The sequence below is a fragment of the Lathyrus oleraceus genome, chromosome 6, assembly GCF_024323335.1.
Source record: "Lathyrus oleraceus cultivar Zhongwan6 chromosome 6, CAAS_Psat_ZW6_1.0, whole genome shotgun sequence".
NCBI lineage: Eukaryota > Viridiplantae > Streptophyta > Magnoliopsida > Fabales > Fabaceae > Lathyrus > Lathyrus oleraceus.
Window position 1 is genome coordinate 411,017,291 of NC_066584.1, and position 12,271 is coordinate 411,029,561.

The 12,271-nt window shown below is 28.7% G+C and overlaps 1 protein-coding gene across 1 annotated transcript; it reads left to right on the top strand.

Annotated features, from left to right (window-relative positions):
* Positions 1–8,210: 8,210 nt before the first annotated feature.
* On the top strand, positions 8,211–8,936 carry LOC127093177 (gibberellin-regulated protein 2). The gene is made up of 3 exons (XM_051032077.1): positions 8,211–8,359; positions 8,449–8,497; positions 8,578–8,936. The coding sequence occupies exons 1-3, from the start codon at positions 8,300–8,302 to the stop codon at positions 8,757–8,759; spliced, it is 291 nt and encodes a 96-aa protein (XP_050888034.1). The 5' UTR covers positions 8,211–8,299; the 3' UTR covers positions 8,760–8,936.
* The last annotated feature ends 3,335 nt before the right edge of the window (positions 8,937–12,271 follow it).

Genomic DNA, 12,271 nt, shown 5'->3' on the forward strand with positions numbered 1-12,271 from the left:
TTTTAAATTTGACCTAATTTTTTTAAAATTTATGAAAGTGACTCTAAAAATTTAACAATAAATCATTTTAATACTCCATACAAACTAAAGAATTTAAAAATGAATGAATTTCAATTGAATCATTTTAATTATTTAGAATTTTAAATCCCTTAAAAATTCTCAATTTACTCATCCAAACACACTTTGATATTTTAATGAAGAAAAATAATATTTTTGAGAGAATTTAAAATAACTTTATAAAAATTCGTTGATTGGATAAAAAATATGGAGAATTGTTAAAATGATGTAAATTTATGAAGTATTTTATTCATCTTAAATTTAAGGAATTTCAAATGATACTAAAAAATAAAGAATTTGAAAATGATCATTCACTCTATATAATATGCATGTTAAATTATTATTATTATTATTGTTTAAATTTGCAAGATGATCTTCATATTTTATGAAAATTTCAAATATATCTCTAAAATTTTCAAAAAATTGCAAAGAAGTCCTTAATAAATTTTAAATTTTATAAATTGATCCGTATAAATTTTTCAAAAATTGCAAATTCATCTCTATTTTTTATATTTTAAAGTCGTCCAAATTTTTTAAAATTTATGAAAATAACCTCAAAAATTTAACAATGAATCATTTTAATACTTCATCCAAATAAAAAAATTTAAAATTAAATAATTTTCAATTGAATCATTTAAATTGTTTAAAATTGTTAATTCCTTAAAAATTCTTAATTACATGTCAAAACACACTTTTATTATATTTAATAGATATAAATTTAACTTTTTTTTAATATTGTTCATGTCTATAGAACCTTGACCCAAAATTTATGTCTACATTAACGTAAAGTTACTTAGTGTAGGTTTAGTTTAGTTTATGGAAGAGGCAAAAACAATTTAATTGGAGAAAGCAATTTAAGAGGTGTAAAATTGATTTTAAAATGATTTTGAAGTGTTTAGTTCTTCTAAAATAAAATTGATTATGCCTTCAAATATTGATACTTCAAACTATAATTTTTATCTTTTGAGTTTTAACAAAATATTTATATTGAAATTTTATTTTGAACTTAATTTTGCATATAGTTATTTAAACGTATATATCTTTACATTCAATTCACTATTAGTTAAATTAATTTTGTAAAATTAATTAATTAATTTAAAATCATTTTTTCCAACCGAGAATCAAAGATACGTTCACAAGAAAGTAATTAAAGTAGAAGAAAAATCATTATAGTAGAATAAATAAAAAATTATTCAATAATTTCAAAATATAATAACACGTAGATTTATTTTTTTATGTATATTTAAATATTTTTTATTTTTTCGGATATAAAATAACAAAGTTTTGATATTCAATCATTATGTATATTTATATTTTTTTTTTGAAATTGCTCTATCATTCTATTAACACAAATGTTAAGTTGTTTATTATTTATTTTTGAAAATTTATAAAATGGTCCTCATATTTTATAAAAAATGTAAATTCATGCATAAATTTTTAAAAAAATTGCAAATAAGTCTCTAATGATTTTCAAAATTAATAAATTAGCTCCTTCAAATTTTTAAAATTTATAAATTAGTCTCTATTTTTTTATATTTTAAATTTGACCTAAATTTTTTAAAATTTATGAAAGTGACTCTAAAAATTTATCAATAAATCATTTTAATACTCCATACAAATTAAAGAATTTAAAAATGAATGAATTTCAATTGAATCATTTAAATTGTTTAGAATTTTAAATCCCTTAAAATTCTCAATTAACTCATCCAAACACACTTTGATATTTTAATGAAGGAAAATAATATTTTTGAGAGAATTTAAAATGACTTTACAAAAATTCATTATTTGGATAAAAAATATGGAGAATTGTTAAAATGATGTAAATTTATGAAGTATTTTATTCAACTTAAATTTAAGGAATTTCAAATGATACTAAAAAATAAAGAATTTGAAATTGCTCATTCACTCTATATAATATGCATGCTAAATTAATTATTATTATTATTTTTAAAATTTGCAAGATGATCCTTATATTTTATGAAAAATTCAAATATATCTCTAAAATTTTCAAAAAATTGCAAACAAGTCCTTAATAAATTTCAAATTTTATAAATTGATCCGTTTAAATTTTTCAAAAATTGCAAATTGGTCTCTATTTTTTATATTTTAAATTCGTTCAAATTTTTTAAAATTTATGAAAATGACCTCAAAAATTTAAAAATGAATCATTTTCATACTTCATCCAAATAAAAAAATTTAAAATTAAATGATTTTCAATTGAATCATTTAAATTATTTAGAATTATTAATTCCTTAAAAAGTCTCAATTACATGTCAAAACACATTTTATTATATTTAATAGATATAAATTTAACTTTTTTTTAATATTGTTCATGTCTATAGAACCTTGATCCAAAATTTATGTCTACATTAACGTAAAGTTACTTAGTGTAGGTTTAGTTTAGTTTATGGAAGAGGCAAAAACAATTTAATTGGAGAAAGCAATTCGAGAGGTGTAAAATTGATTTTAAAATAATTTTGAAGTGTTTAGTTCTTCTAAAATAAAATTGATTCTGCCTTCAAAAATTGATACTTAAAACTTTAATTTGTATCTTTTGAATTTTAACAAAATATTTATATTGAAATTTTATGTTGAACTTAATTTTGCATATAGTTATTTAAACGTAAATTACATTCAATTCACTCTTAATTAGAATTAATTTTATAAAATCAATTAATTTAAAATCATTTTTTTCCAACTGAGAATCAAAGATACGCTTACAAGAAAGTAATTAAAGTAGAAGAAAAATCATTAAAGTAGAATAAAATAAAAAATTATTCAATAATTTCAAAATATAATAACACGTAGATTTTTTTTTGTGTATATTTAAATATTTTTATTTTTTCGGATGTAAAATAACAAAGTTTTGATATTTTAAAATTTTTTACACAATAATTTATTATTTTAATATTGATATATCTTTTTATATAAATATTTATAATGGTATATATATTTTTCCCTCTCTAACTAAAACTTATGGGTCCGTTCCCTTTTGATCATAATATCTTTATAGTTAAAAAATACAATTTTTACTATTATCAATTTTGGAGTTTTTCAAAAAACTTCATTTTTTGTCGAAGATTTTACCGTTTGTAAATATTGTTTTTTCATTATATTTAGACATTTATACGGAATATTTTGATAAGAAATCGAATATTTAGTGAAAAACATGTTTTTTATCGAATTTTAAAATGTCGGTACCAAAATTATGGATTTATAATGGAAATTTAAAAATGTCGGCTAAAATCTAAATTTTTGCTCGCATTTTTACATGTAGCTTAGAAATATGTGATATGCTTGTATGTATTTTTATCGGCAATTTCAAAGTTGTAGGTAAAAATGCATATATGCATGTCATATATTTTTAAATTGCCAGTATAAACACATATATACATACTTAATTTTTAGAATTGCTAGGCTGAGGTGTGACAGGATATATTAAAAATTTGGTAGGTATATTTTATTTTATTTTATTGTTATTTTTTTTATGTAGTGAGGAGAAAAGAAAAAGATGATAAGATTGTTCCTAGATTGAGCGAGAGAGCAGTTGTAGAGAGCACTGGTGGAGGTGGCGGAGAGGACAAAGAACAATTGCATAATAGGGTGGATAGAGTAGTCCCCACCGGTTCTCATTGTAAGAGGATTTAACAGCCTCGTCGACCTTGTACTCTCTAGCGTAGAAGAGGTAAAGTTGAAGGGGTCGTAGATCTGAAGGTGTGAAAAACACAAGGAGGGGGGGGGGGGGGGGGGGGGGGGGGGGGTGGAATTGGGTTTTACAAGCAAAAACTTTTTCCAAAAACAAAAACTCCACAAACAAGTTTAATAATGAAGAGATAAAAACACAGAGATTTTTATCCTAGTTCGCTTGAAACTCAAAGTTAATTCAGTCCATCCGCCAAGGTGGTTTGCCTTATACACAAGGACTTAATCCACTATAATCAACAGATTACAATAAACACAAAGAATAACATTCTTTGTCTTCTCAAGGATCCAACTAAACCTTAGTCTCCTCAAGGAGTCACAAAGAACAACTTTCTTTGTCTTCACAAGGATAACCTCCTTAAGGAATCAAACAAATAGTTTGTGTGTTACAAGATGCTTCTACACAAGCCGATTTTTACACAAATGAATAACAAACACTTAAAGAAAACTATGTACAAAGAATGATAGCTTTTCACAAAGAAAAATAACTTGTCAAAATACTTGTGCAAAAATCAGTGTTTTCTTCAAGTCTCCAATGCATGCTTATATAGAGAAGCATGTGACTGTTGATGTGTTATTTTTCGCAAGTGTACGAATGCGTCAGAGTAATATAAAATATTGTCGAATCCACAAAGACCAAATGTCAATCTATCGTTATCTATTGTTATGGTGTTTATCTAAGGTAATCGAAACAAGGTTTTAAGAGTGCACAATGAAAAATAAAGTATTAAATTAAATTCAATTAATAAAGACATGTTCGAATGTAATTCACATAATCAATTAATAATTCAAGTACTTGCTAATAGAATTACTTATGGACAGTGTTTCCTACTTTGAAAAGAACCAATTTAACGGGAACTGTCGCTTTCGCGTATTCAGAACCGAGTTGTACTCCCTAATCAAACCCTCTTATTGTCACTTATAAAAAGGCGCACATTGCGTTAGAGTAGTAAACCTATTTTTAAGAAATATAGTGTCTTGACTAAGTTGAAAAGTATTTTGACCTGAATTTCTTAACCAAAAGAGGTTCTCACGAACCAGACTCTAAACTTATAAACGCGTCCGAAAATAGTTTTAAAATCACTTTTCTTTTTAAGTTAAAAACTCCTAATGAACTAAACAAAGCGCTTTCGCTGTATTTGAAATAGTTAAAAACAACTAAGTTTAAACAGACGTCGGACGACTTTCGATCTTACCCAACGGAAATTAAGTGCGGGAAAACTTAAGTTGAAAGTCAAAATAGCCCTTAAGTGTTTCTACGAACAATTGTACGGATTATCGGTTCAATTACGATCCTTACATTCTAACCTTTATAGGTTTAGTCGGACATAGTAAAGTAGAAATGCATTTTAATTTTTATCATAAAAACGGATAAATAAAAGGTAATAAGTGCAAGTGCGGGAAAGTAAATAAAAGTAGTGCGAATGCGGAAAGTAAATAAAAATAGTGCGGTGCAAGAAATAAAGGAAAGTAGTGCAGTGCGAGAAATAAACAAAGTAAAGTGCGAGTGCGGGAAAGTAAACAAAATAAAGGCAGTGCGGGAAAGTAAATAAAATAAAGGCAGTGTGGGAAAGTGAATAAAGTAAAGTGCGAGTGTCGGAAAGTAAACAAAGTAAAGGCAGTGCGGGAAAGTAAACAAAGTAAAGGCAGTGCGGGAAATAAATAAAGTAAAGTGCGAGTGCGGGAAAGTAAAGTAGACAAAGGTAAAGCAATAAAACCTGCTCCAATCGTAGGGTCGAATAAAGTGCGTAACAGAAATAAAAATGGCGGCAGGATTAACTTCCTTCCAAAGTGCTCCAAACTCGATTACAGACTCGATTACACAGTGTGGCAACACTCCGATGTGAAGCGATTACCACTTTTACACAATACTGATATATGCCTAGTTGTAACTAAGTTTGGATGATGAAACAATTGAAATCAAGGCTCTATTTATAAGCAAGGAAAATAATGGAAATGACAAGGATGCCCTTCAGTTTGAAAATGGGAGGGAAACATATTGTTCTTATGGCGTCCGCCATAACATCATGGCACCCGCCATAGGAGTAAATTGTGGCGCCCAAGTGGAGATCGTGGGAGTTGAGGAGGAGTTGAATTAGGACACGTCATGGCTGGACCCATGGCGCCAGCCACAGTGGGAGCCACAAGTGTAAAATGCTGATTTTTAGGCTTTTTAGCTCATTTTCGCTCCTTTTCTCGATCGGGGCTCCGATTAGACTGAAAACCTGCAAACAAAGAAAAACATAATAATAACATAACAAAATAACAATAAAACAACTAAAATGCATGCGAAACCGGAGTCGAAAATACGGTGAATTTCAGTGTCATCAACTGTTGGAGGGCAAAATGGGGAAAATACTTTGAGCGACTGTCCACTGTTGGATGGGAAAGGAATGATAATATGTACTATCATTTCGCCCATAAATGCAGTGACATGTGTGATGTATAGTGTTGTCCTTGCCCATGAAATCAGGTAGTGGAAAGGTTGTTCGATTTATACTATGTACTATTTGATCACGTTCCCATTTGATATTATCTTCAGATTCATTGGCTTCTGATAAAAGATGATTGAAGCATGACGTGAATAAGTAGAGAGCTAGATTCAGAAACTTCAGAATATTGGGTCAGAACCTTGACAGCGTCAGTAGTCTGGCTTAAGGTTTTCAGTATCTTCAGTCAGAACCTTGATAACTTCAATTGTCTATCTTGAGATCTTCATAATCTTCAGCTACATAACACAACTTCAGAAGCCTACCATTCTTCAGAAGTTTGGGGATCAGAGTCACATCCATAAGCAAGAACCGAGAGAACATTGTAGCAGCAACATAGAGTCTCCTCAGAAGCTTCTGATGGGTGAAATAACATAGAAGCAGAAAGAACATTGCAACAACAATATTGATGTCTTTCAGAACTTCTAATTGCAGGCGCAAAAGTGGATTTGAAACGCAAAGTTCAGAAACTGATGATATTGCACATCATATGATCAGAATCAGAACTGGTTGTTAAGACTACACAATAACAAATCATTAGGGTACCAAAATTGCTCTCACACAAATACAACATTGTTATAATCAAAACTCAAGGTATAAAAGCAGAACCAAATCTTGTTCTAACAAGATCATGATGTCAAGTCAAATGTTGTCGTTGGTGATGCTATTGAGTCAGCGTCTCAAGATGATATGGAGGTTCCTCCTCAGGCTAGTATTGATTCATGATTTATTTGATACGGAGGTCTCGACTCGAGTTGATAAGAAATCTTCTATACACATATGAATGGTTCCTTTGAGGGCCTAATGAACCTACCTTGCTTTATCGAATCTTTTAACATAATGTATATACTAACGTAATACGTGAATTGTTAAAATCTAATAGAATTCAAATTTAAAATTTTAAGAAAAACACATTTTTAACACCCTAACTCATCTCCAACAAACAAACCCTGGAGATTAAAATTGAAAGTTATTATTGTTATTATTATTATTATTTATTATTATTATTATTATTATTATTATTATTATTATTATTATTATATAATTAAATAAAATATTTTTTATGTGTAGACGGTTTTACAATAACTATACAAAACTTACGAATTTGAATATATGAATAAGGGTTCAGCTTAACAATATTCATTTGTCGGTTGAGTAAATTTTTTATAAACAAATTTAATATATTTTTAAATAAAATAATAATAATGAATAGATTTAATATTTTCAAAAGATTAAAGATAGTGTATTATATGTGTAAAATTGTTTTACACTATTATTCAATAGAATTTTAACATAAAATTAAATTACATTTATTTTAAAATTAAAAGTGTGAGTTAACATAATACATATCCTTTATTAATTAAGAGTGTAAAAATATTTTAAATATTTTTTTTCTCACTTTTTAGTACGGAGTCAAAGTAACAATAATCACTAAAACAAATCTAATTATGAAATTCAACTTTAATATCAATATTTATCGGATAAACTATTATAATATATATATATATATATATATATATATATATATATATATATATATATATATATATATATATATATATATATATATAATATATATATATATATATATATATATATATATATATATATATATGATCGACTAATGATTATGTTGGTGAGACATTTAAAATGTGAATACTCTTGATCAATGATAAAAATTATTAATGACAAGATAAAAAAAGGTTGGCTTTAAAATAACTATTTTAATGAAATAGATTCTACAAGAGGGAATAACCTAAACAACACGTTTCAATGTCCCAAAACGATGGTAAACCAAAAATATACTTAAGTAATCCATCACTTGGTCACTTTCATTGAGTCACGGAAAACTTTCAAACTTCACATCCATAACATATGCATAGGAAAGTTTGTTGAACCATGATAATCACTTTCTTTACGATACATTACCACTCTTTTCCTATATAAATACTCATACTCATAACTTGTAACTCATCACCAAGTTTTCTGTCATTAAACCTGCCTAATTTTCTCTCTCCCAAGCTTAGAAAACAGCTGGTAATTAACCAACCATGGCCTTCACCAAATATACCCTAATCTTGGCACTTCTCTGCTATATCCTTATACAAGAGGTAAAAAAAAATTTATTACAATATTTAGTGACAGAATTTGAAATAAATTTCTTGCTAAATTTTCTCGCTATTTTTATGGAATATTTCAGTTGGAGATCCATAGTGGAAATCAACACATGGTTGCTGCTGGAGAGATAGGTGTGTGTGTCATTGCAGAAATATATCCTCACTCTTACTGTTAACAACTTTATTGATATAACTGAATTTGCATGTTGCAGATTGTAATGGTAAGTGCAATTATAGGTGCAGCAAAGCTTCAAGGGAAAAGATATGTATGAGGGCATGCAGTGATTGTTGTAGAATATGCAACTGTGTGCCACCAGGCACATCTGGGAATAGAGATTTGTGTCCTTGTTATGCATCCATCACCACACATGATGGAAAGCTCAAGTGTCCATAGATATATAATATAACTCATCACTACTTTTATATAAATTATATTTGAAGCTACCTTTATTATATGCATGTTGTTAAGGAGCCAGTAGTGCTGTTTCAAACTGACAATTAATGAAGTTTGTTATATGAATAAAAAGAAAGAAGTTTGTTATATGAATAAAAAAAAGAAGTTTATTAAGGATGAGATTGAAAACATATGAAAAAATATGAGAAAAAATAGAGAAAATCAATTCTCAACTTTCATAGATTCACTAGTTTTTTTATGACAAATAGAATATATTCACTAGTGACTTGCTTTAGGGTCTCTTTGATTAGAGAAGAATGAAGGAGAGAGTTGGAAGGGAGAGCGGTAATGCTTTAAGTTTTAGTGATTTGGTTTTTTTAGAGGTGAGAGATTCAAATTCTCCCTTAAGTTAACTTTAGCTCCCCTCTTAAATGGGGGATTTAGAAGGGAGAAAATGTTTTGTTTAAATTTAAATATCTTAAGTTTTTTTTATCTTAAATGACAAGGATAAAAAAATCTAACATATATATTTGCTCTATTAAAATCTTTCTCACTCTCTCTTGGAACATGTAATGATATTGGTCTAAGCACCTCAACCTAAATATATTATAGATCACCCACAAAATCCACAAGTAAAAGATCAAAATTTAAATATATTATAGATCACCCACAAAACCTACAAGTAAAATAAATAATCTAAATATATTATAGATCACCCACAAAACCCACAAGAAAAAGAGCATAAAATATATTATAGATTGATGGGCCATCATGAGTGAGAAGCATGCACATTAGATCAAACATTCACCTAAAGATCAAAAATACATTCAAACAAGTGAGAGAGACACCACATATTCATCAAAAACATTAAGGTGATAGATGTATGGGTCCCCTTACTTATAAAGTGTTCAACCTTCACTTTACTAAGCAATATGAGACTTAGAACTCACACTTGTTTCTCAATAATCTCCCCCCTCAAGTGTGAGAGCATCCATTATACTTCCCCTCAAGCGAAAGCTCTTTCATCCACGAGTTTGTACCGCCATTGAGAGACACCTTTACTCAGCATGGACACTTCAACGAAACACGTCGTCTGACCACCATGTCAGGAAGACTTTCGATACAAGGAGTTGGTCCCTTACTCGAACCAGACTTTGATACCACTGATGGTCATCATGAGGGGGAAGCATACATATTGGATCAAATACTTACCTAAAGATCAAAGACTCACTCAAACAAGTGAGAGAGACACTACATATTCACCCAAAATCTTAAGGTGATAGGTGTATGGATTCTCTCACTTATAAAATGCTCAACTTCCACTTTCCTAAGCAATGTGGAACTTAGAACTCACTTGTTTCTCAACATAGATCACCCACAAAATCCACAAATAAAAGAACATAATCTAAATACATTATACATCACACACAAAATCCACAAGTAAAAGAACATAATCTAAATATATTATAGATCACCCAAAAAATCGTCAAATAAAAGAACATAACATACTCGATATTGGGCTCAATGACCATAGTATTTGATGTACTCACCTTTAACACAACATAAAAATTTACCATGTGCGTAAGTATAGAGTGAAACCTAAGAGGAGAGGGTGACTTAGGTTTTAAGATTTTTTTTCGAGTTATTTTGTAGATGGTATATGTGATACGGTGAACTGACTTTGTGTTTTTTCTTTGAAAAGCAATGTTGCGGATAGCAAGAGTCGCCACCGACTTTTCTTTTATCCAATAAGGAAAGGCGGAAAAGAACAGGAAAGACCTTGATTAGATTTTGAGTTCGGGAGGTACATTATACAAAGGGAAGGTGTTAGCACCCTTTGTATCCATGGTTATCCATGGGCTCTTAATTGCTTAACTCACTTATATTTTCCTTGTTTGAGAAAGTGTTTGAGAAATGTGGTGTGTTTAAAAAATATTTTGAAAGGAGAGTTTAACTTTGTAATGATTCTTGTACTAATGTATACAAAGTGTTTATCTCGTTTGATTTTGAAAGATGTTTAGAAAAATATAACTCGGCGATGATTCTGGTGCGAATGTATACCGAGTGGTGATTTTCTAAAAGATGTTTTGAAAAGTGTGAGGTGTGAAAAGTATTTTAAGCTGTGAGCAAGCATTTAAGAGTTATACCTAACCAAGGTCTTTATAGGTATTTCCTATCCTTATGAGGGTAAAACTGTCCTTACTATTGAGAAGTAAGTAGTCTTATCCTTTGGATGTAAAGGGACATTGTGGGGTCGTCGATTGGTCATTGAAGGCAACATTTGTAAGGATACCTTAGCATTCGAAGGGATGATCATCATTTAATCGTAGGCTACAACGAAGGGTCATCGAGGGACAAATTCATATATTCGAAGGCAACGTTCGAGGGACAAGGTCATATATTCGAAGGTAACGTTCGAGGGACTATGATTTATCTTGTAGGGACATTGACCTTTTGATCGAAGGGACTATGACTTATCTGTTTAGGGATGATGATGATTTAATCGAAAGAGTCTTTGCTAAGGGTATCCCCACATTCGCTGGACATGACCGTAATATCGTAAGGCAACAAAGAGAGGGTTACCCTAGAGGTGCAAGTGTGAAAATGATTGGATTCGGATATATTATCTTGAATTAATTTATCTAAGTTCAATTATTTATCTTTCCATGCAATCCTATTAACATACATCTAGACAATTATATTCACAGTATGGAAAAATTAAAGTGCGAAAAATAAGACTACGTTATTACATGGCTTCGGGATGGGGTACATAATTTAAAAGGGGATATAAGATATCCAAATCTTAATTAACGAGTACAAAATTAAAAGGGCATACAAAATAATAAAACCTAATTAAACTAAAAAGAAAGAAATAAAAAAATCCTAATTAAATCTATTACATAGAAAGTTCATGGCAAATGAAATAAATAAACTAAATTTAAGAATGAATTAAGAATATTTTTAGTCTATAATAATAGAAACTTTTTTTTTATGAATTTATGGAAAAAACTTAGACTAAATTGATAGATATTTTAAAAGAAAAGAGAAAAAAAAATATAATTAGATTTTTATTATTCAAAATAGCCCATTTTAATTTATTAAGTGATATATGAAAATTTAATTAATAAATTAGATTAAATTATATCCTAGTTTAAATAACTAATATAATATATTAATTAGAAAATTAATTAATGGGTTTTATTTTAATAATAGAAAAATAGTGGTGAATTAATTATAGTGGAAAAGGAGTAAACATAGTAAAAACACTGAAAAGATAAAAAAATAGGTCTTGGGGGCTCAAACCCAAGACCTCTACGTTGCAGTGAGGGGGGAGCTACCAACAAGTCATGTTGGTCCATTCATTATTTATTCGCCTTCATTAAAATATATATTAATTCTACATGGATTTTTCCATTTTGACACAACACCACCATGCATGTTACAACTTTCTCTCTTACGGCAAACTACTTTATTTTTTCTCATGCTGTTTCTTTCATGTGAATATAACAAAC